Source organism: Sebastes fasciatus, chromosome 5, assembly GCF_043250625.1.
Source record: "Sebastes fasciatus isolate fSebFas1 chromosome 5, fSebFas1.pri, whole genome shotgun sequence".
NCBI classification, from domain to species: Eukaryota; Metazoa; Chordata; class Actinopteri; order Perciformes; family Sebastidae; genus Sebastes; species Sebastes fasciatus.
In genome coordinates, this window is record NC_133799.1 from 14971010 (window position 1) to 14996505 (window position 25496).

A 25496-nucleotide genomic window follows, 5' to 3' on the forward strand; every position below is an offset into this window, starting at 1 on the left:
AAAAAAAAAAGGTTAAAAAGGCAGTTCGTAAGTTTTAAATTTAGTGACAACTCAACGGTTGCATTCCAATCTGGACTCACTGGTTGATTGTGAATCATCATAACATGGAGAAAAAAAAATGATTTTTAGATCTTACGAACTGCATCTTTAAGGAAATATTAAATAAGCTGTGGTGGCTGCCTGTCTCTGTGCCCAGCTAACATCATTACTGTGCTCATAGTGAGGGCGTAAAACAGTGCTAGCACTTAGACAGATGTACAGTAGTAGTGGAGGTGGCAGTAGTGACAGTCAATTATGGTGGTATTAGTCATATTAGTAGAATAGTAGTAGTAGTGGTAGTAGTAATAGTAGTAGTGGTACTGGTAGTAGTATAGCCCCACACCTGGGACTGCCGTCACTGCCCCAGTGCATTGCATTGGGAGACAGATGGACAGAGAGAAAGATAAAGAGTGACACAGACATATTAATCACAGTAATAATAAAAATAATACCAGTCATTAGCAGCTGAGAACTCCTGCATTTTTAGGTAATTGTAATTGTGTCTGATATGCTGCCATAACTGAAGTTATGCTACAACTGCATAGTCTAGATATCGACAGCCATGTTGGTGGTATAATTTAGGAATAAATACTAATGTAAGAGAAGTTAGGTCAATTTTCCATGATAGAGATTAAGCCAATGCCAGACTGTTGATTTTAACTTTAAAATTCCTGCACTGTGGCTGAAAGTGTGTCCATGTTTTCCTGGAACGGAAACCTGCAGGCTGTCAGTCCGTGGTGGAACTTTATTGCCCCCTCTCTGGTAAACTGTAGATCTTGACATTTATAGCTGTGGTGTTAACAGTCATTGGCAGTCTAGAAACTCAACAGGCTCTTAGCAGCGACAGAAATTAACTCTGGCTCAGGGGAGAAATGACCTTCCAAGTTCGTACTATTCTGATCAAATTAGAAAAGAAAATGGGCTAAACTGTGGTGATTATTATTAGCATCCCTTTGTGCTTTTTAAGCTGTTAGCATTGTCCACTGTGGACCACCCTAGGTAATTCATGAGAAAAAAACAAACCTACACCAACAACAGCATCAGAAATGATATATTATGCTGAACAACATTTAAAAGAAGTTGATGATGGACTGAGGAAACTGCATCATTCTGTTCTGTAAGGCCTCCCAAAACTTCCCAGAAATGGGGGGAAAAGTACAATGTTACTTTAAAGTATAGATTATCTGTTATTTACAGAAATGCCACACCAAAAAAGAACACAATAAAAACATAAATCAAACCAAGAATACATAAGAACCCAGGGGTATAATAAGGTTAATTTCCTTTTCCTGCTGTTAGCTAATAATTGTGTTGTCTGTGGAATAACTTCACTACCTGGAGTCGCTCCCCCAGTGCATTGCATAGATCTTGGCCAGGTGGCCCCTGAGAGTGCGTCGCGTCCGCATCTGTATCCGGCCCACTGAGTCCAGACCAGCTGTGATCTGCCAAAACACAGGAAGTGTCAGCAGTGTCACTCGAGGCCCGCCCACACACACACTCACACACACCGCACTGGACAGTGGACTCTAGCTGAGGCAGCAAAAAAAGTCACTCAACAATGGACAATGACGAAGAATAGCGCATATTGGTGTATAATGTCTGTGCAGTATTTATATGGATTCAGTGACAACGTGTGTGTAAATACTGACAGACTGAGAAATTTCTAATGTCTATTTATACACTTGTACATTGATTAGCCACTGACTTATACTGAAGGTAGTCAGTCGATTTTTGTTCTAGTTCTAGTTTCAGTGCTGTCCACATGTGGTTAAAACTACTACAGAATTGAACCGATTATATTACAAGTTAATGGGTCATATCGTAATGCATCTAGTCTGCTCACCCACTTTGGCTTTGCCTTGTGAAACTTTGCAACCGCAGTTTGTTATACAGATGTATGTCATCGGGCTGGGTGATATGGCCAAAATCTTCTATCAAGATATAGGTAATTTCATATCTCAATAGCGATGTATATCACAATATAGCATGGTTTCTGGTATTTATAAATAGTCTATATGACATGGTAAAGCCTATTTTCGTATACTCCTGTGTGAATTAAATACTTGACAAATGAAACCTATATCGCAATAAAAACAATATAGAAAAATATATATGATAGACATTTTTATATTGTTTTGCCAATATACATTGTCATATTGCCCAGCCCTATTTCATATTTGTCATGGTTTGGGCCATTTGGAGTAACATTTAATGTCTTGAACACTCCCTCCTTAATTATAATTAAATTAAGTAGATTGTAATTTTAAAATTAAGTAATTTTGTTCAACTGCACAGGAAAATGCACTGCTAATTGTTCACACAATATTCCATATGTGGAGAGGAAGTCTTACCTGTGACAGAGTGGAGTCACTGCAGGCTTTCCTGGCATCCTGCAACACAACAAAAACTAATGATCATGATGACCAGTGACTAATTTCATCTTATTCTGTCACTGCACAGCTAAACATAAATCATTGAATCATGCACAGACAAACACACACAAATAATGAAAAAAAAGATAACCTTAAATGGCAAAAACTATGTCTAAATCACTGTTTAAACATGTGCCATAAGTAGCCGGGGAAAAAAATTGATTTACCTACGTATCGTGATTATTATGTTTTTTTCTTACGATTTTGAAATCAATTTTTCAATTCCAGAATCGAGATATTTGCTTCATTTGAGTCTATGCGGAGGTAGAAGGAAGTTAAGGCTTTTATTGTTGTAGTCTGAGTAACGTGACGTCATATCCGTTCCGTATCAAAACAAACAGTAGCCGGCCGGACATAGCAAGCAGAAACAACAGAGCAGAAAACGGCAGAGGGTTGGCGTGGATACAACCTGCACCCTCACATTTTAAATCCAAACGCTACACATTAAAGTATGGAAACACTTTGGGTTTCACACATTGCCAGGACAGGCAGAGCTAGACATCACGCCTAAAGCTGTGTCATGGACAGGAAACATTATTGTATTGCGGTAACGTGTGGTCAAGCCAGCCGTGACTCTCATCTCCGTGGTCAAATCGGCCGACGCTACAACTGTAGAGCACCTATATATATTGACATGTATGTTAAATGCATTCAAACGGCCCCGATGGAGCTGACCATGGATGTATAAAGAGAGAGCTGAAGGTAAGAGCCAATGAACGGACTTAGCGAAGGTAGCGGAAGTATACACGAGTGACTACATCTGGTTTTCAAAATAAGGTGTTAACAAAGGGAACTGTATGTATAAAATACATATATGGAAATAAGATTGATTGGATTATATTCACCAGAAGTATAAAACATTACATGTCCCTTATAAATTAAATAGAAAATCACCTAAATTATTGCTAAATCATAGAAAGTGAATACCTCACAGAATAATCACAAAGCAGCAACTGACATTTATAGATCCGTTCCCACAATTCAATTCCTGCACGAGAATGGAGGAGGCTGATTGACAAGTTATATGTCGAGTGTGCGTCACTGTCTCTTCTGAAACTCTGTGTGAGTCACAGCTTGCAGTGAACAGACAGTGGCACACATGCGATGTACAAACACGAGTACAACACACGCACGTCAACATAAACAAACACGTGACACATAAAAAACGTTGCCGTACCCGGATCTGATTGCGTAGTTGCTCGGCTTCCTGCCGCAACTGTTCCAGCTCGCTCATTGTCCCTCTGTGATGTGTTCAGGCCACACTCCGCTCCAAATACCGACCGGGCTGGGAAAACACACACGTGCCTGCACGCACACACACACACTCACTCACTCACACACACCCACACACACTCGCACAGGCGCTTCACCAGCTGACACCTGCAAGACAGAGAGACAGAAATACTATGAGTTCAACAGGCAGACGCCGCAGAGTGAATGATGGGAAGACTTCCATCAGACAAACATAGGTATCCTGTACGGGTTCAGAGCAAAAGGAGGGTGCTGCAGAGGGTGGGGCAGGGTGGGGGCCTGGAGGGTGGCCTAGCTCTTCAAACACCCCCAGTCTGGTTCAAAAGGCCATCTGAGCCCGGCTCTGACCTTTCCTGACTCAATCAGCCTTTTGTGTTGTTGCATTGCGCTGTTTGCTCGGCCCGCCCCAAACAGCCTCGAACGTGTACGTGTATGTGTGTGTGTGTGTGTGCGGGCAGATCTGGATGGTTTATTAGACAATATGTCCAAATGAGAAAGAGATGTGCAATATATTCATCTGTGGGTGTGTGTACATTATGTGAGCATTTATTTAAATGTGAGTCCATGTTAGGTATGTCAGATCTGTTTAAACGGGCACACATGTGTGTGTGTATGCGTGTGCGAGTTGCCACTTCCTTTACCTTGGGGAGCCTGAATGTGGGTCACAAAGCACTTAGACACTCCTCAGAAATGTTTGGACCGCACCCCCCCACCACCCCTCCCAACCCCCTCTCCTCATTTTCCAGGCTGTCTTTTTACAGTCTGCTGTCCAGAAGTCTAACCCTCCGAGATTAAATTTTCAGTTCCATTTTCTATAATTCAACAATTACACCGAGTCCAGCCCTTCCTCTCCACAGGAAATCATGTTAATGTTAAGAGGAGGTTGTTTGTGCTTTATCTTCATTTTTGCAGAGGCTTTAAAACCATCGAGGCCCAGTTACTATATTCACCACAAAAGAAAAACCCAGCATTTTACAAATAAGTAACTAAAACAATGATTTGCTCTCCACGCTGTCTTTTAAGATACTGTGAATGTGTGAAAGCTACTCTTTTAGATTCTCCGTTCACTTGCTTTTGGCCATTGTGCCTCTGCTCTGCAAACACAAAGAGAGGATGCTTTGGACCGCTCATCGAGGACTCTTGCCTCAGCCAAGGAGGTCTTTGACAGTAACGAGGCATCGGGGGCAGCGAGCGTTGCAATGCTTTCAGCTGCCCGGGAGTGACGTCACTCTCTCCTCCGGCTGACGCAACCCCCCTGAAGAGAGGCTCTCAGCGTCAGCTCGCCTGTGATGTGGTGCTGCTCTATGACTGCCATGGATCCATTATATCCACTGTACGCCTCTGAAATCTGCCACGTCACACAGAGCGCTTTGTGGACTACCAAAAACACTACATATGACCTTCTACACTTGGCTAAATATTTTCAATCAATGTTTTCAGCCTGAGGCTTGTGTCGTCAAAGGCGATGGAGCACGCGAAAGAGATGAGGTGGAACATTACGCAGGTATGATGGAAGATGATGCTGAAAAACGCCATGTATCGGGGGTGCTTTCTCATCAGTTTGGATAAAACTGATTTTGAGTGCCTTTTAAATTGTCTTGTTCACATATGGATAATAAATCATTTAGAAAACCAAAACAGGCCACTCATTACTGCTGTAGAAACTAACCACATATCAAGCTGTTATACGGATAAATGTTCCCTACAAAAAGGACAAGATAAAGTTTACCTTTAACAATTAATAATCGTAAAACTCAGTGAGCAGTGTGTCTTTTCTCCAGTTGTGTGACTCGGGTCATGCAGCCAACCAGCCGGGCCGACGCAGGCCCAGAGCATGGCACAGGATCAGGGGCGACAAAGGCAGAGCTGTGTGCTGGAGCTGCCTATTGTTTAGTAGGAGGCTGCCAGCTACAGTAGATAGTGCTGCTTGGCACCACCGCAGTTGGGTCTCTGAGACTGGCCATGGGAGGCTATAACTGCTACAGCCCTTCTGACACCAACCAACCAACATGTTCAGCGTCATGCTGGAGCTCCCACCACAGCTGCCATCTGCATAAAACTGTGTAAGTTTGAGACAAAGATGCACAAAGGCGGAAATCTGGATACCGGCACACACACACTTTGCGTCTTTGCATCACATCCATAAGGCTGTCCGGATACATAATTCTCTTCTATGAATCTCAGTCACTAGTTAGCCAGAAATTAGGGATGCACCAATACCGGATACTCCGTCCTCCTCACGGCGATTGCCGTGTGTGAAATCTGACTCCTGCTACTCTGTGCTAAGACTCCGTATGGAGCAAACACTTTCACTTTGTAGAGTCCAACGTCCGACTTTGTATTGAGAACACGCCGCTGATATGTCAAAATTAACTAAATGGGTTTATATTTCTATAAAAAAGCAAAACGACGGTGAGAGGGGTGGGCAAGTAATGCAACTGGTGTATGCCTGACCACCGTGTAACACCGGTAACACCGACTACCGCGGCAAGCCTAGTATCAGTGACAATGGGGCCAACCAATTCAATTGTACTGTATATGTGTATACTAAATACATTATATACTAGAACTTTAATTCCTGTTTAAGTTTTGACCAATTTGTTGCTGCATTAAAAGGTTTACACTTTAATTGTAATTCCTGTTCATTTTGAAGATATTTTACCAAGTTTTTGGTGTATGATTTATTACTTTACAATTCAATAATTTGATATCTACGTCTTTACGAATATCTGTCTTAGTAAAACTGGAGTAATTAGTTGATTGATCGATTAGTCGAGTTAATCTGAAAACTATTTTGGTAATTGATTAATCGTAAAAAAGTCCTTTGACTAAAATGACAAAACTTCTCAGCTTTTCAAATGTTCTTAACCTTCTCTAATAGTAAACTGAATATCTTTATCACACAACTAATGAAGGAAATAATCTGGGGATTAATTCCTTTATAATATGAGAATAGTTTATATGTGTTTTTGTATGTAAGCATCTGGTTCAGCTGTCAATATGTTATTAGTTGCTGTTGCACATCTTCATAACGGAGTTTGAATCCATGTTAACAGTGACTGTAACAACTATTGTTTATCACACTGGCATGCAACCTTTCACTTTCATTATTATACCACTCAGGGAGAAAGAGAGACACACCGAGAGCTCTCCTTAACTTCTCCATAGTAGGGTCATTGACAGTCACAAGTCAGTATAGTCTCTGATTTCCATAATGAAGCCTGGTCACAATATATTTGTTGCAGGAGACACTGTCACTTCAGAGTGTGTCCCTGCTGGCTCAGTGATAGTTCACGTTCAGTAGGAAACATACAACCATCAGACAGTAAAAGCTCATCAGCATATTTTGTATTTAACTTAAATTTGTCAATGAGACCTTCTGCCCCTTCTGGGTCACACACAGTAGAAAAAGCCAGTCACATCTGCATCAGTCATGAACAAATACTGGTGAAAAGAGCAGCAGGGGGTGCAGGCGGTGCAGCTGCACCCAGAGCCACAGGGGCCCGACAACATGAAATGGTCAGGAAGTTAAGGAATTAACATTAAGAACAGACAGCTCTAATCAAATTATAGCACAATAGCCCCTGTGAGCACTTAATACCAGTGTTCACAGCAAGACTTTAATATTTATCATTTAAAAATCAACAGTACAACAGTGTCTTTATTATTTATACTTTATTTTTGACCAGCAAAGAGAAAGGACAAAAAATTATGACCCGTTTTTGTTTTGTTTATTTGCTTCTGATTTATGATGTTGTTATATTATATTTTTGTTTGGTTTTCACCGCTATTTTGGGTAGATTTAGGGTAATGCTTTGTGAAGAATTAAGGTTAGGCACAATAAGCTCAGGCTTCAGCCTACACCTTTTTTTTCGGTCAGAATATTACATTTGTTTTTATTTTTTTTATATAATGATTTTGTACTATTTAACCACTTTCATAACTGTGTGGTCAAATTGTTGTATTGTGAATAAATGACCGAAAAAACCCAAAAATAAACTAAATTAAATCCGGTCCAATATTCAAGCATTTGAATTTCACGTTTTAATGAACAAAACATTTACAAAATGTATGCACTTTCTGTACATTTTGTAATAAATGTACGATCTAAAGGCTCAAGTATATAGCTATTTCCTTTTTCATTTCCTTGAACTAAAATTAGGTTCTATACCTCATCAATAGGGATGTGACGATATAGGATTTTTATCATGGATCACAATAAGTTGATTGTGGTGAATTTCCATTATCTGGATCGTGTATGTCCTCACAAGTGACTTGATTAAGCCGTCTAGCTCGCTATCGTGGTATAGAAGTGAAAAATAGATTGTTTTTAAAAATACAAGAATTATCATGTAAGAAAGAACAGACTCAACACAATAGTTGCTATTTTAATTTTTTGTATACGTTATTTATGCAGGGAGACCTTATGATTTATGATTACTTTAAGATTGTTTGATTGTTTTTCACTAAAAAGGATGTTCAAACAAATGTGTCCTAACTGTGATATAATAAAAATATTCTTAACAAAATGAAACATAAATTGATTCCAGTGTGTTTTAGTGCCACTTTAAGAGTTTTAAGCATATTTTAATTATTATCGGGATAATATTGTGAATCACATTATTTTGGCCATGATAACTGGGACATGAAATTTTCATATCGTCCCATGCCTTTATGTATTTTGTTAATTTATGATATATACCGCTGGAGTATATGCTCTGGTATTCATTAAATTATAAAGTTTAAAATTTGTTTAACATCTTACAAAAAAAAAGAAACCTACACCTATGCCTGATTTCATCCTCACAGTTTCTACCTGAGAGACAATTTCAGGAGCCATGAGTGTCTGTACAGGATCGGCAGGAAACTCATTACGGCTCGGCGTGTGAAAGTGAAAACCGAATGCAGCAGAGCCGCTCCACCAGGTGTAAACTTGTTCAGGTAACCCGCTGACTATGCCAAACATCTGCAGAATGGAGGAAATACCTGGTGAGATTCCAGTAAGGTGAGAGGTCTTCCTTCTCATCAGCTGGTTCGCGTTCATGTTATATAATTTATGTGTCGTAAATTATGAGAAAAAACTTGGAACACAGTGGATGAATGTGTGATGATTTTTTGACCTAGTTTGATCCCCAGGTTTCACCCCACCTACACCAGACAGTCACAGAATTACACATGATGTAGTCACACATCATTCCTGATCAAAACTACAACAACACAATTAGATGGAAACTGTTTCTGTCCAAACAGGCCCAAAGTGACTTCCATAACCTGAACTGAACCATGACCCTTTTTCCTGAAAGTTTGAGATTTCCTGCTGATAGATAATGGGTCCAATTATAAAAACTGCTGCCTGTTATTTTGCTGTTACCACATACTGTAGGTCTCAGTCTTGCATCATTGTCAGTTGAATATATGGGGAAAACAATCCATTTGAAGACATCCCTTTGTGTTCTGTGAAATTGTGACAGGCATATTTCACTATTTTCTGTCGTTTTATAGACTAAATAAGTAGTCAATTAAATGGAAAAAAACATCAGATGAACTGGTAATGAAAAACAATAGTTAGTTCAAGCCCTACAGCCAGGAAAAGACAACACTGGAAATATTTTATTGTAATCTGGAAAATCTCAATAATAATACTGTGTAGGGCTCATAGGGGTGGGCGATAAAATATTCAATATATCAATATAATAATTGATGGACTTTCACTTGAATTGTATCGTGATTAGAGCTGCAACAATTTATCATTTAGTTGTCTACTATTAAATTAATCACCAACTATTTTGATAATCGATTAATCGAGTGGGAATTTCAGTGATTTTTTAAGGGAAAAAAAGGCAATTCTCTGATTCCAGCTTCTTAAATGTGAATATTTTCTGGCTTCTTTACTCCTCTATGACAGTAAACTGAATATCTTTGAATTGAAAAACAAAATGAATTACTGAAGTTTTGATTTACATGTGTTGAGAGCCAAAAGCTAGTTGCATTAAATGTTGAGTTGAATATTTTATGTGACTTTGCATACGTTTGCCATATATTGTTATAATAATACTGATTTCAACCATACCACCCAGCCCTAATGTACAGCATCTTCAATCTCTACTAATCGATTAATTGAGAAAATAATTGACAGATTAATCGACAGTGAAAATAATCGTTAGTTGCAGCCCTACAATTGAATGACATAACTTTATTTGACTATTCTAAATGAACAGTGTAAGTGATATGCTTGCCCATCATACCCACTTTATTTATATTTAACATGATATATTCTAGTCAATCACTATACTATCCACCGTTTTGTTTTACATGTGTTGAGAGCCAAAAGCTAGTTGCATTAAACGTTGAATTGAATATTTTATGTGACTTTGCATACGTTTTCCATATATTGTTATAATAATACTGATTTTAACCATACCACCCAGCCTTACAATTTAATGACATACCTTTATTTGACTATTCTAAATGAATAAGTTACATGCTTGCCCATCATACCCACTTTATTTATATCCACCTTGCCAAAAGTACTAGAAATCTCTAGGTATATATGCTAACCAGATACAGAAAAAAATGCAGATTGATAACATACATGATGAACTTCATATGTTTATTTATTAATTAGTCTAATTTACATCAGTAATCGCTTTGGGTCCAGTTTTATATATTTTTTTAGCTTACATATATTGTTGTTGTTGTTGTGTGTCACTATGTTTTATGTATGTTTTTATGTACAAGCTGCTCCAAACCAATTGCCCCTAGAGGGATTAATAAAGTTGTTTGAATTGAATATACTGTACACCACAGCATTCATCATTCAACAACAACCCCACTGTCCTGATTTATTACATGTCAACAGCCAAGACAGGAAACCATCAAGCTGCATCATATGGAAACACATATATAGACTGCAGGTTAAAATTTACGTGTATTAATAATAACAATCTTTACGAAATGATCCTCAATCGAGATACATTACACTAGGAATTTGCTTTGGTTTTGTTGGTGCAAATAAGCAGTATAATAACAAAAGAATAGATAAAAACGTTAGAATAAAATAAAAATAAAAAAATTGAAATTCTACCAATATAAGCTATAAACAAAAATAAACATGATATAAACAGATAGTGCAAATATTGCCAAATCTTTATTATTAATATTACTATCCACCTTGCCAAATAAATACTAAAATCTGTAGGTATGTACTAACCAGACACAAATAAACTGCAGATTGATAACATACATGATGAACATCATACTGTACACCAGCATTCATCATCCAACAACAACCCCACTGTCCTGATTTATTACATGCTGACTGTCAACAGCCAAGAAAGGAAGCTGCATCATATGGAAACACAATATAGACTGCAGGTTAAAATTTACATGTATTAATAATAACAATCAGACATGTTCTGATACAAGCAACAAATTGCATGATGGCTCTCGCCCCGTCACGTCACGCTACCAGTTGCCCGCTTCGCAATGAAGGCGGACTGACATGTATATTTAATGGGAGAAAAAAGGGGGGTAAAGAAGAAGCTACGCAGGGTGTCGTGCAAACCACTAATGAGAAAGCCTGATGTATGAAATGGGAACAGATGAATTCTATGTTGCCCCTAGTGATAGAAGATGAATTCTATGTTGCCCCTAGTGATAGAATATGAATTATATGTTGCCCATAGTGATAGAGGATGAATTCTATGTTGGCCCTAGTGATAGAAGGTTTGTGACCGTTGAGTTCCGCGTGAGAGCCGTTTGACAGCCGTTAAACAGCCGTTAAAAAAAGGCCGCGTTCGGATAGCAGTCGATGTCGCTCACAGGAGGAAAAAACAGGCAAATAGTAGGTAACAGTTATGTCAATATCTACATATTTGCTCACAGAAAAGACAATATTTCTAGCTCACGGGCTTTTTGACATCCCCCTCCTTCAATATAGAAACAAACAGCCGTGAGCTAAAGCAGGAAATAGCTTAAAAAAGCCTCCAAAAACATCAAGACTACACCACCACCTTACCTGAAACAGGCTTCTTTCTTTCTTGTTTGTTGGCTCTGTCCGTCCTTCTAATCCGAGATCCAGTTTATTCACACGACAACCATGGTCCCCAGCTCTGAGAGAGGAATCACAGATAATATTTAAGACAATTTAATCGGGTTTAAAGGGTAGCAGAGAGCGAGAGAGAGCGACGACTTAGGTCAGATTAGACTAAAAAATTTTCACCCAAGCAAGCTAATCACCACACCCATGAAAGTGGGAACATGGCAACAGCACTACGCTAAAGGGGTGCGCGGCGGAGAATAGATCGACCGTTTTTTATTTTTTTAACCAATACAACACGTTATTAAAATACCAGTTTTCTTATTAAATCCTTTTGTATTTATATTCCAAAACAGTTCGTAATGACATTTCCATTTTAGCTTGGGGAAAATGTCTGAAATGGGTTTTGTAACCTGCGGGTTGAAATGGTACGGTCCGTCAGCCCCCTCAACAAAAAGGAACCGAATGGGATCCAGGAAACAGATTTTATACCTATAAAGCCTGCAGTAGTAGTAGTAGAAGTAGTAGAAGTAGTAGTGGTACAAATGGCTTTACCTCAGGTTTACAAAGACACATTTTGGGTTAAAAACTCCACTCCTTCATTTGGTAAAATACCAATACACTGAATAAACTAGGAGGTCTTCATATGTTCTTAGTATGCCCTTGTACAAAGTATTTCCTTTTATAATTGTAATATAACTTATTATTTTAAAGGAGCTTCCCAGCAAAAAGCATTTCACACGATTGGAGCTGTATAACCGGCGTGACAATAAACATCTTGAATCTTGAATCTTGAGAGTGAATCTACTGTATTAGTATTAAAGCTGAAGGTGAGGAGAAGAACAGGTATTTATTGTTTACTCTGTGAATCTGTTACCAATTGTGATTTTGCTTTGTGACCTGTGGGCATTAGTGTAAAGTTGCATGTTTTCTGTTTATTTTGCATATCAAAGCAGCTCATATAAGTACAAATTACTTCAGTCAAGCTGTGCAGGAACAGATACAAAATCAAAGGTGTTTTGCAGCTATTCAAAGATAACTGCCAGCCTATATGGCACTGTAATAAGCAAAAGGTGATCTAAGTCTGCATGTAGCAAGACATATACTTAATAGGTTAAAAAAAACTATTAGTCAATTGATAGAAAATTAATCGGCAACAACTTTGACAATTGATTAACAATTTAATTTATTTATCAAACAAAAAATTCCAAACATTTTCTGGTTCCAGCTTCTCAAAAATGTCCTGCTTTTCTCTGTTTTATGTGATTGTAAATCCAAAATTATCTTTGTACTTTGGATTCTTGGCAATTCATTTAAAGATATCACCTTGGGTTCTGTGAAATTGTGATGGGCGTTTTCATTATTTTCATTCTATAATCCAAACAATGAATCCACAGATTAATCGATAAAGAAAATTTTTGTTAGTGGCAGCCCTAAAATTCTCACAAAAAAATATGGAGCTATTTTATAATTCGTTTTTAGAGTAATTTTGTAAGCAAAATGGAAAATAATTCACTGGTTACATCTTCTGAAATATGAGGATTTTCCTGCTTTTGTCCTTTTATGTCATTGTAAATTGATTATCTTTGGGCTTTGGAAGTCATTTAAAGATATCACCTTAGGCTCTGTGAAATTGTGATGGCCGTTTTCATTATTTTCATTCTATAATCCAAACAATTAATCAACAGATTGATCGATCAAGAAAATAATTGTTAGTGGCGGTCCTAAAATGCTCAGAAAAAAATATAGAGTTGCAAAAAACAGTCAATAAATGACATAGTCAATCAATACACAGTTAATCAGCAACTATTTTGATAATCATTTTTTATTTTTCAGACATTTTGTAAGCAAAAATGAAAAATAAATCACTGGAACCTGCTTCTCAAATGTTAATATTTTCCGTTTTTCTTTATCTTCTATGATGGTAAACTGAATATCTTTGGGTTTTGGACCATTGCTCGAACAAAACAAAACATTTGAAGATGTTATCATGGGCTCTGGGAACTTGTGATTGTAATTTTTCAATATTTTATGACATTTTATACACCAAGAATTAGATTAATTAATCAAGAAATTACTGATTTAGTTGCAGGCATGATATGCTTTTAATAAATAATCTTATTGTACAAAGTGACATGAAGACAAAGGGATTTACTACAAAAGTAGTTTCTTCTGTTGCTACACTATAGAATCTTGAATAATTTACAGTATATCCAGTAACTACAATACAGAACAGTGAAGATAAATCATTTGCTACTTCAAAACCACCCAAAACCCAAACTTAAAGCTGTAAGGTGTGGATTGTTCCAGGAGACAGCTGTGCCAAGTCTCACCCCGGCACACCACGGTTGGCCTGCAGTGGGCTCATTGAAAGGGATCTCTCACCATTAGGACAGGATGAATTTTTAATGGGACCAATGAAAGGGAGCAGTGGGATAGGCTTTTCCATATCTCTGCACGAGCCACAATCAATGGAGGGAAGATGAAAGTTGCCCAGCCCTTGGTTTCCTTTCGGAGTGGCATGGGGTCAGATTAAGTCTAATTGAATTCACTCACACAGCAGTAGTTTAGGTGTGTCACACCAATTTCCCCCCTAAACACTTTATGAGGATTAGGATTAGCATGATAGCAGAAACATATGTTATGGTTGGTTTGTCATTAGTGCAGCCTGGAAATAGGTAATTATTAAAATATAATACATTATTAAATACAGCAATGTGTTGCTTGTGTTTCCGTACAGTTGTTCTCAAAATGAGAAATGGTTTATTAATTCCTCCATACTGGCCTATAATTCACTGCATATAGCTGAATATCCTCACATACAATTTAGAGAAGTTGGATGATTCATACCAAATCATAGCCACAAATCTTCAGAGATAAAATAGTCCTTACATCCGCACAAGAACCATGACATCTAAAATTAGTTTTTGTCATTGTTAAAGGTGCAGCGTGTAGGATCTGGCGACGTCTAGTGGTGTGGTTGTAGATTGCAACCAACTGAGTACCCCTCCGCTCTGTCCTCCCTTTTCCAAGACTGCGGTAACGCGAGCCGTCGAGGGCAAAACCGTGATAACGCCGTTCACCTCGCTCAGAGGCCATCCTTAGCATCATAAAACTACTTTAGGAGCAACAGAATTCTGACGCGGCTGGCGGTACCACGGTTTTGCACTCTGCGGTGCACGTTACTGCAGTTTCACAAGCATGTTGGTGAACTAAGGTGGCTTTCAGGTAACATAAAAATGAATGTTTGATTAGTCCGTTCTTGGATACTTTGGAAACATGGCGGACTCTGTGAGGAGAACCAGCTCCCTATGTAGATATAAACGGCTCATTTTAAGGTAACAAAAACACAACTATTCGTATTTTTAGATGTTTATACACTAAAGAAAACATAGTTACTAATATAATATTCCATTTCTGCTAATAGATCCTCCTCATTGTTACACATTGTTCCTTTGAATGTAGGCTATAGCGTGATGAACGATGATACACAAACAGGTCTTTGCCTTAACCTGTTTTAAAGATGATGACATAATGTTGGGTCGGCCCAAACTATTTGTCATGTCACGTCTGAAATTGCTCAACAAATTAATTAATGAATGCTCAAAGCTAGATATAAATCATGCAACTACAATTCAACTCCAATCACAGTATGTTTCAACAGTCAGTTCATTGCGTAATATTTTGTTTTGCCTTTTAAGACCTCAGATTTATTTAGAAGGACATAAAAAACTACATAAGAAGGAGTCAACTCCTCCGCCTCTCGTGAGCAAAAAAATACTGAATTCATTAGCCAGCTGAGAATCAGAGTCAAGGTGTCCAAAAGCACATCCTTGGCCAATCAGGTCCCTTGGTCCATTGCTTGGCAACCAAACGGAGAGGGAGGGAGCAAATTGACACTGTAAAAATAGCACATCAATAGCCTGGTGTCTGAAAAAAAAAGAAAGACACACATGTTGGTGAGGCTATAAATAGCTTCCTGGAGCCTGGAACAGGTACCGTGTACAGTATCTCAACTGTATTGTTGCACACGAGTGAGACATTTTTGCATGGATGCAAATTTAGCGTGCGTTGTGTGGTAAAGTACAGTAGCAGTCAGGCAGCTGAATGAAATCATTTGCATGTGAGGGAGGTTTTAGGGTTTAGTATCTCTTCATTACTGTAAAAAGGCTCAAAACTAACAACAGGTTCGTGGCAGTTTTCTTCATCCTACTGTTTGCCATCTGATGTTTTGCATAGATGCAAAATTACAATGGCCTCTGCTGCAATAATACATTTAAATGTACTATAATAATCAATAATGTGCATGGACAAGTTTGCATGCCAGAGGGGATTTAGGGGTTAATGGCTTACATGAGTAACTTGGATGATATATGATCTTTTCATATTATCTCATAATTACATCCGCACATTGTTCAGAGGCACCATGATGAGCTTATCTTGTCTTTACATATTATCTCATCACTACAATGTCACATTGTTAAAATGGGTCGTACACATGTGTCCTTTGTGTAACGGAAGAGTGGAGCAAAAATAGATCTATCATGTCCAATTCAGTTTCACAGGACTGCTCAAAAATGAGCCTAGAACGTGGGTGATCGAATCAAGTGGAGATAATGGGACGTCAATCTGAAGCAGCTTCTCAATGCTCTATTTTTATCAGCACGTTCCCATTTTTTTTTTGCCCACATGTGGCGACGCGCCCCGACGACCCCCATGTAATACTTCCACTGTATCAAAGGCAATTAAAAGGTGCAGCAACAGTAGAACCTTAAAAGGCTTTATCAGGGCCGTCTTATCCACCAGACATCTCCCGGGGAGGCTGGCCGTTGCCAGGGTAACCCTCACAAATGGCAACTGACGTCAAGAAGGTAGGAGAAATACCAGGGAGAGCCAGAGCTGCTATGCATAATGGATTATCGAAAAAGGGCCCTCTTGAAGAGTGCAAAGTGACTTAAAATATGCGTGCCTCGCTGGGTTCGCCACCACTTCTCTCTCTCTCTCTCTCTCTCTCTCTCTCTCTCTCTCTCTCTCTCTCTCTCTCTCTCTCTCTCTCTCTCTCTCTCTCTCTCTCTCTCTCTCTCTCTCTCTCTGTGTGTGATGAAGAAAATAGATGTTGACAGTTTCAGGGTTTTACTTGCTGACGGGCACAGCTTGGGCTTGACGCGCCCAATTGAAATTATCCATCTTAAGTCAAACACAGCTGATGAACTATCTCTTTAAAGGACACATTATGTTTTGTTTTCCCCCAGAATGGATAATTTTAATGCCATTTGTAAATATAAGTACTCTTGTGCTATGGGCTGGCGATGTGAACAGATGTTTTGCTGTGAAGTCTACAAAAAAAAACCTTCTTCTACTGTACTTAAAGGTACAGTGTATAGGATTTGGCAGCATATAGTGGTGAAGTTTTAGATTGCAACTGAGTCGCTCACTCCTCCCTTTCCAAGACTGCGGTAATGTGAGCCGCTGAGTGCAAAATCGTGGTAACGCTGTTCGCCTGTTTCAGAGGCCATCCTTACCATAATAACACTACTTTAGGAGCAACAGAAGTCAGACGGCGGCTGGCGGTACCACGTTTTGAACTCTGCTGCTCACGTTACCGCAGTTTCACAAGCGTGTCAGAGAACTATGGTGGCCTTCAGGTAATGTGAAAATGCAAAAGTCTCTCTCTAGAGCCAGTGTTTGGGTTGTCCATTCTGTGCTACTGTAGAAACATGGTGGTGCCACATGGTGGACTCTGTGACATAGAACATATAATGCCAAGAAGTGAAGTTCAATTGTTCGTTCCATTGCAGCATCAGCGCCCAGCAGCAAAGCCGCTATTTTGGACTGAAAGCGACTACCGGACGCCAGTAAAACGTCCGCCTAAAAAGTGCCGTACAAAAGTAAAACAAATTATTTCTATTTTATTGTCATATTATACTGAAATGGCCTGTGCTGAACAATAAAATCTTATAAATATAATTAGCGTTTTCAGTCCAAAATGGCAGCAACCGCTGTTGTCAAAAAACACCAGAGTTTCGTCTCTTTGCTTCTATACTCTGTCTGTGAAGAGGTCCCGCTCCCTATATAGATATGAAGGGCGTATTCTAAGCCAAAACCACAGCAGGATTCTTATTTTCAGGTGATTATATACAAATAAAAACATAGTTATGAATATTATATTATATTTGTGCTAATAGATCGCCCAAAATGCTACACACCTTTAAATCCGAATGTATGGCTACCTACACTGCAGAAAGAGCGATCTGGCACATCAGCTATCACCCTCACCAGCAGATCCTTTGTTGGTCACGTAACAAGGATCCACAGTGACATTCACGTGGAGCTTCTCAAGAGATCACTTCAGATCATAATGTGTAAGTCCAGAGCAGTTTCCTCTGTCCCTCCCTGTGTCAGGTCCTTGTCTAATCTCAGCGCTGCTGTCGGCCCATGAGAGACTGTCACACAGCAGCAGCTGGGTGAAGAGCCCTCATCGTTTCTGTGATAATGCCTCTCATGTTGTGTTGGAGTCACGCTATCCGGACACCTCAAATTCCTGTTTGTCTCACTTAGAGAGTAGAATAAAATAGATTACTGTCCGCTCATGTACATAAATTTAATCTGAGGTCCGAGCGTTTGAGTGAGCAGAGAGTAAAAATATCCTGGGCTGCTTTCATAAATACAAATTTATTTGTTACTGGTATGGTATAAATTATATTAATTTAATTAATTTAATTGAAAATGTGAATGCAATATCTAATATTCAAAAATACTATACTGTGACTGATAGGCTGCATGTTCATAAATGTTTCATGTCAATCTGTATTATAATTTGCACTGAATAAAAGCACCTGTGACGTGTGTAAAATATACATGAAAGAGTCAATTAACCCCAAAATGAGTAGGCCAGGAGCTTATAGCTTTTTGTTTGCTGCAGAGGAAATGTGCAAAGAGAAGAAGTGAGAGTGTTTCAGTCCAGGGGAATCCCAGACACTTCTGTAAATCCGGGGTGCAACGAGCAACACGAAGCGTGAACTAACACGCTCTGAGTTTCCAAAGAAGTGAATCACGCCAGTCGTGTATGGGAAAAGGAATTAAAGGAAGTGAGGAACAACCCTGATGTGCTAATGCCGCCCTATTCAAATGCCTCCCGTTTATAGCTGCAACGCTATGATACCAGATGATAATTCATTTATTACCACGAGATATAAGGTATTACCTCCTGAAAAGCAAGAACATCCGTTGACGCCAGAGCTACAGATCGGTTTGACGAGCTCACAACCAAAATACCACAGTCACCAGTGTTTCCTCTGTTACTGTACACACCCATCTCGGTTTTAACTGAAATGATGCTCCTAGTGCAGATCTTCTTTTGATGCTTTGTTAGAATAAACATATTCCAAACCGTATGAATGTGCTTCTTTGTGCTTTACATGGACATTCTAACAAAAAAAATACAGTTATTTTAATTTCAGATTTACCCTGGCAGTTATTTTGCTATAGCAGTGAATCACAAATGAATGAATCCAGAGGAAACACCGGACAAAGTGCACACTAATGCACATTAAAACCTTTTAAATTTAGTCAAATAATGAAAGCTTTTCTACCTTTTTCCAGTGCAGATGAGCAGCAGAGGAAGTGGGCGTTTTCTGCATACGTCCTAAATGGCATGGACTGTGAGTCGTACAGACAGAGCGCTGTCGTTTCAGTTCTTCCTTTCAGCTGTGAGTGTAGATGCTGCTGGGAGGAGCAGTAAATGCAGAGAGAGAGAGAGAGAGAGAGAGAGAGAGAGAGAAAAGCAGAGCTGGAGTATGAGGTGGAGAGCTGCTGCTGCTGAGTGGGAGGGTGAGCAGCATATGGGGGGTTATGGAGGATGGGAGATGGAGTAGTATTTCTGTTAAAGGGACAGAGTTGATTTCCTCAAGACTGTAGTGACAGACATTACAAGAAATGTTACAGAAATCCTGTTATTCATGGGAAACATGTTGTGATACAGCTCCAGGATGGGTTAATTACTCCCATTACGTCATTTTGATGTTATCAAAAACATCTTCAGTTACAGTACAGTACACTACAGTACAGCACAGTACAGTACAGTACATAAAGTTACCTTTAAAACAAGAGGACACCGCTCTGCATGTTGTTTGCTAGAAGAATTTCTGATATGAGGAAGATTCATTGATTCAGGTTAAAGAGGAGCTGAAGCCTCTCAGCAATGCCCTGGGTGGAAGTCAAGGAAATCATGCTGTAGGTGTTTCTTCAAAGGACATTTGAACCTCTTCTAACATGAGAATCTGAAACAACAGTTCACTGAAGTCATTTTGACATGTCACGGGTGTAAATAATCAAATGAATGATGTCTGGATTCCATTTAGCTGCTTCAGTTTGCTGGTATCGTGCATGCTGAGTCACTGTTACACTTGAATAAAACAGAGCCATCGTTAATGTTGTTAGGAACACCTGTGCTTTTCCTACTGTGACAAATCAAAATGTCTTCTGTGAAAAAGGCCTTTGGAGGATAATGAGGGTTCCTTTGGTAATGTAGATCATCTATTTAAACACTACTCCTATCGCCAGTCCATTTTGGAATCATTTCTTAGTTGCGTTAAAAACAATGCTGTGAAAATATCAAAAATATTCAATGAATAGTAAAACCAAACAAGGGTTGTGAAGTCCATTGGCTCGACTAAAATAAATGTGTGCTTCAAATTTGCTGTTAATAGTCACTTTTTGCCTCTTTTGCCAAAGGTTTGCTGTAGTGTAGTTTTTAAGGATGGGACGATATAGGATTTTACACTCACAATAAGTTGATTGTGGTAAATTTTCATTACCGGGATAATGGTGAATGTCCTCATGTGTCACTTGAAAAAGCCGTCTAGCTCACTATCCTGGTAGAGAAGTGAAAAATGAGGGCTGATTTTAAAAATACAGGAATTATCATGTAAGAAACAACAGACTCACACAATTGTTGCCATTTTTATTTAAACATATTTATCTTTTATTTACGCAGGGGGACCTTATGATTTATGATTACCTTATTTAAGATTGTGTTTTTCACTAAAAAAGCATGTTCGCTAGAAAAAGATGTGTCCTATCTGTGATATTTGTTTTACAAAATGTAATGTAATGATTCCAGTATGTTTTAGTGCCATTTTAAGAGTTTTAAGCATGTTTTGATGATTATTGGGGCTAATATCGTGATTCACAATTATTTTAGCCAAATTTTCATATTTTCCCATGCCTACTAGTTTTATATATAATATTTTGTCTTTTGAACTAATAATCAATTACATAATACTTTACACAATCTTTAAAAAGCCTTTGCTTTAAGATACAAGCAAGTTGTCATTTCAAGTGTCATTTCCATCAGAAATGTATGGGGGTTCATAGTTCACTTTACAGTCGGACACAAAATCAGTTATTAGTTTTAGCACATTTTGTTTCCAATCTATCAATGACTTTACTGTATCACCAATTTTTTTTGCCTAAATCAGTGGCTTTTACTCATACTTGAGCGACGCATGTGAAAACTAAGGATCATTAAAATAACCCAGCAGCGATGAAAGTGCTGATGTTCTCGTCTTACGGGTCACAGTTTTAGAGACTTCTTCCTAATCTTTATGAAAGTTTGCAAAGAATAGGCCGAACGAGTCCACATGTCAACATCAAGCCTTTTATTTGTTGTTTTATTGTCTGGAAAGCACACTGTGACTCTTTCTTGTAGGATGCTCTGAATGCAAAGTACAGTATATTAATATGGTAAAGGAGATGCAAACAGTCAGTGATTTAATAGACACCTTCTATTAATGTTACATTAATGAAAAGATTTTAAACAGTCTGTGTTGATAATGATTTAAAGATTTAATCTACACATGAATAAGGTCCACTCCAGTTTTTTCCCCCCAAAATAAAGGTGAGATTTATTTTTTTACACAGTATAAAGTATCTGGTACAGTCATCTAGCACTCAAACTCCCTTTCTGAGTGCTTGTAGAAAAGTGCTCACCAACATTTGGGGGGACAGTATTTGACCTTTCACACAAAAGTATTTTCAAACCAGGATTAATATCTGAAGCAACAATCAGACGTAGATTTGATGCAGGGCAATTGATTCCAAATTTTGTTAAAATTCAAACTGACCTCTCTGAATGCAAAAAAGCACTGACAAAGATCTTTTGGGCTCATCGAACGCCTAAACAACAAACCACGAAGGAAGGCTTCACTCAAACTTAATTCCCTGGGCCAGAGGAAGATCCTTGCTGTAGTTTATCGTGCAGGTTGAACGCCTCATGTACTGCTTCCATGAGTCGCTGCCAGACTCTCTTCCACCTCCTGTGTGTTTCTCTCCACCAAAGGCTCCTCCGATCTCGGCTCCGCTTGTAGGAATGTTGACATTCACGATGCCGCAGTCGGATCCTTTAGGCCCCAGCCAGCGGAAAACCCGCCCCATATCTTTGGTGAAGATGCTGCTGGACAGGCCCTGCTGGACCTCGTTGTTCCAGGCAAATGCCTCCTCTTCCGTCTTGAACTTGAGGACGTACAGTATGGGGACGAAGGTTTCGGTGTGGACAATGGGAGCGTCGTGAGCCAGCCCGGTGATGATGGTCGGCTCCACGTAGTTTCCAGGACGGTCCATCACCTTTCCGCCGCAGACCACGGTGCCACCTTGCTGTTTGGCCTTCTCAATAGCCGCCAGATACTGATCCACAGCTTGTTTGGTGTGCAGAGGCCCATAAAGGGTGGTGTGATCCCACGGGTCTCCGATGCGGACTTGTTTGTAGGCCTTGGAGACCCTCTCAACCACTGCGTCGTGAAGGCTCTCGTGCAGCATCAGCCTCCTGGTTGTGGTGCAGCGCTGGCCGGCGGTTCCCACCGATGCAAAGACGGCGGACGGCACCACGAGATTCAGGTCGGCATCTTCAAACACGATGATCGCGTTGTTCCCGCCGAGCTCCAGCAGCTTACGACCGAACCTGTCCTGCACCATCATGGCTACCATCTTGCCAACATGGGTGCTGCCTGTGAACGACACTAGATCCACACGCTCATCCTTCGCCATGGCTGTGCCGATATCGGCGCCTCCGCAGGTCATGGAGCAGATAGCGCCGGGCAGGTTGTTTTTCTCCAGCACCTCTGCCACAATCCTGGTAACTGCAACACTTGTGAGAGATGTGGTTGGAGCTCCTTTCCAGAGGCAGACGTTGCCGCAGGTCAGGGCGATGGCGTTGTTCCAGCCATAGACAGCCACAGGGAAGTTAAAGGCGGTAATGATGCCGACGAGACCAACTGGGTTCCACTGTTCGATCAGGGCATGGCCTGGTCTCTCTGATGGCAGCATAGGCCCGCCAATCATTCTAGACAAACCAACAGCGTAATCACAGACGTCAACGTATTCCTGAACCTCTCCCACTCCCTCAACATAGATCTTGCCCATTTCTAGAGACACCAGGCTCCCGAGGACATTAATCTTCTTTCTTAGTGCATCTCCAATCTGCCTCACAATCTCCCCTCTTTTGGGAGCTGGAATATCTGCCCACATCTTCCAAGCCTCCCTTGTCTTCTGGACAGTTTCTTCATACTCCGCCATGGTTGCCTGGGTTACTCTAGCGATGGGCTCATTGTTGGCGGGGCAGTATGACGTGATGACTTCCCCGCTGCCTCCCCAGCTCCCATTGTAGACGCCAGGGTTGTCCTCAGACAGGCCCAGCTCCTTCAGCCAGGCGTATTTGGGCTGGTTGATGAGGAGACCCGACATGGCTGCTGACTGCTTGCAGTGGACAGTTGCGAATTTATTTCTCAAGAGGAGCCTGCTGTGCCGGGCAAAGGTCAGAGTGAGGCAACGCTGCATGAGTGCTGGAAAGAAATTAAGTTAAACATTTATTTTACAAGTTTAGAAAAGGTTTGAAGAACATATATAAATGATTGTTGACAGTACAACCTCACCACAACGTTCAGGTGAGCTTGTTTTGTCTAGGGCTGCAACTAACGATGATTTTCATAATTGATTAATCCGTAGATCATATTTTTTAGACGTCAGTCTAAAATTCAAGATATAAAATAGAAAAAAGCATCAAATTCTCACATTTGAAAAGCCTGAATCAGAGTGTTTGACATTTTCCTTGATAAACAATTTAATTACTCAATTATCAATTATATCTTATTAATTTTGTGTCAATCAACTAATTCAATTACTTGACTTTTTCTGTCAACTGTTGTTACCAGGGTCAAGAGTTGAATATATAATAATAAATAACTTCAAGAAGTTGCATGAACATGTGCTACTTGGAATGAGGACAGTCAACAGCTGTTGACCAGAGACTGCTAGTATAAAAATAGGAGCTTTTTGTTACGAGTCCTTCTCTATGAAGGCATACAGTTACATAAAACACATATAGTGTAATACATTCTTTTTTAGGCTGAAACAACTCGTTGATTAATCAATTAGCTGATCCACACAAGATTAACCTAACCTTTGGTTGCACCAAACAAGCAATTTGAAGAGGTCACCTTGGGCTCAATTTCTTAGTTTAAGATATTTGATAAGACCAATTGTGAAAATGCACAATATTTTCATATACAACTTTACACTTATTATACCAATATTATGCTACTTATACTTATTGCTGTGCAATACTTATATAATTATCTGACAGACACTGTGCAATAATATGGCAAAACTGTTATCTGGCAAAACTGTCATCTCACCAATATACATATTGTATTTTTATATTGTATTATCTTTTATATTGTATTATCTTTTTTTATATTTATATTGAACTATCTCTTTTTTATTGTATTATCTTTTCATTAGCACCTATGGGATTGTCACAATCTAATTTCGTTGTACTACTCAATGACAATAAAGGGCTTGAATCTATATAAAAAAAATATTTGTAGCAGAAAACCAATAAAACAGAAGCCACGTGTTAATTAATAGCCTATGTATTAGGACTGCTACTGGTAATAACTAATCATTTTTGGAGTTGTTTCATTTCAAATAGTCTATGGGTTGTAAAATCATAGCTCTTCTCAGACTTCAACTATGAGTTTAGTCTTATTATTTATTTATTTATGCATTTCTTTTTTTGTTCCTTTAATTATTTTTCTACCCTCTTTTATTTTTATTATACTATTTTTTATAATTTAAGTTATCTTTCCTATCCAATTGTGCCTTGTAAGTAAGAAGTATTGAGTTTAGATTACAATGCCTTAATGTTTGTCAATGAAAAAGTTTCTCAACCATATCCTACCAACGCGCTTGCGCATTAACCCAACTTTGTACAACCACGAGGCTGCAGAAACTTCAACTTCTTATGCAAAATAAGACTGTTAACAACAATCTCAAAATAAATAATTTCAGGTTTGCATTTTTGTATACATAAACCTGTGTCCGTGTTGCCACTAAGTGAAATGTTCACCGAGATCAGCGTCAGTCTTGAGTCTAAACGACCGTGACTTTCAAGGTCCTGCAGGCTTTTACACTCATTAACAACCACCGTGCTGTTATAAAAACACATCTTACACCATCTGCACATCACTATCTAACGATTACAAGTAATTTTGTACTACTTTATGCATCAGTTTTTCCCACTCACGTTGATATATAAAGTGCGTGGTGGCCACGTCCAACTCCAGAGCACGGGGGAAGCACTTCTCTCAGTCGCTTGATGTATGCGTCACAGGCTGGAACCGGAAGTACTGCTGCTTTTGTTTTTGTTTTTTTATTGATAAATTACATCACAATATGGCATC

The 25496-nt window shown here is 39.2% G+C and overlaps 2 protein-coding genes across 5 annotated transcripts in view; both read right to left on the bottom strand.

Annotated features, from left to right (window-relative positions):
* The window catches only part of LOC141767692 (guanine nucleotide-binding protein subunit beta-4), a 30449-nt gene extending 10943 nt beyond the window's left edge, over positions 1-19506 (bottom strand). Inside the window, exons 1-6 of one of the 4 annotated variants that reach the window (XM_074635240.1) lie at positions 19353-19506; positions 11740-11833; positions 3649-3851; positions 2391-2429; positions 1375-1481; positions 383-397 (exon numbers count right to left, since the gene is read on the bottom strand). In XM_074635240.1, coding sequence (XP_074491341.1) covers positions 383-397; positions 1375-1481; positions 2391-2429; positions 3649-3705 — 218 coding nt within the window. In that variant the 5' untranslated portion in view covers positions 3706-3851; positions 11740-11833; positions 19353-19506. Of the gene's footprint in view, positions 1-382; positions 398-1374; positions 1482-2390; positions 2430-3648; positions 3852-11739; positions 12522-19352 lie in introns of those variants that run through there. The other 3 variants (XM_074635242.1, XM_074635239.1, XM_074635241.1) reach the window with 3 other exon arrangements.
* Positions 19507-21404: 1898 nt separating this feature from the next.
* aldh7a1 (aldehyde dehydrogenase 7 family, member A1) lies at positions 21405-25479 on the bottom strand. Its single transcript, XM_074635238.1, has 2 exons — positions 25340-25479; positions 21405-23597 (listed from the first exon to the last, which is right to left on the bottom strand). The coding sequence occupies exon 2, from the start codon at positions 23590-23592 to the stop codon at positions 21964-21966; it is 1629 nt and encodes a 542-aa protein (XP_074491339.1). The 5' UTR covers positions 23593-23597; positions 25340-25479; the 3' UTR covers positions 21405-21963.
* Between the last annotated feature and the right edge of the window lie 17 nt (positions 25480-25496).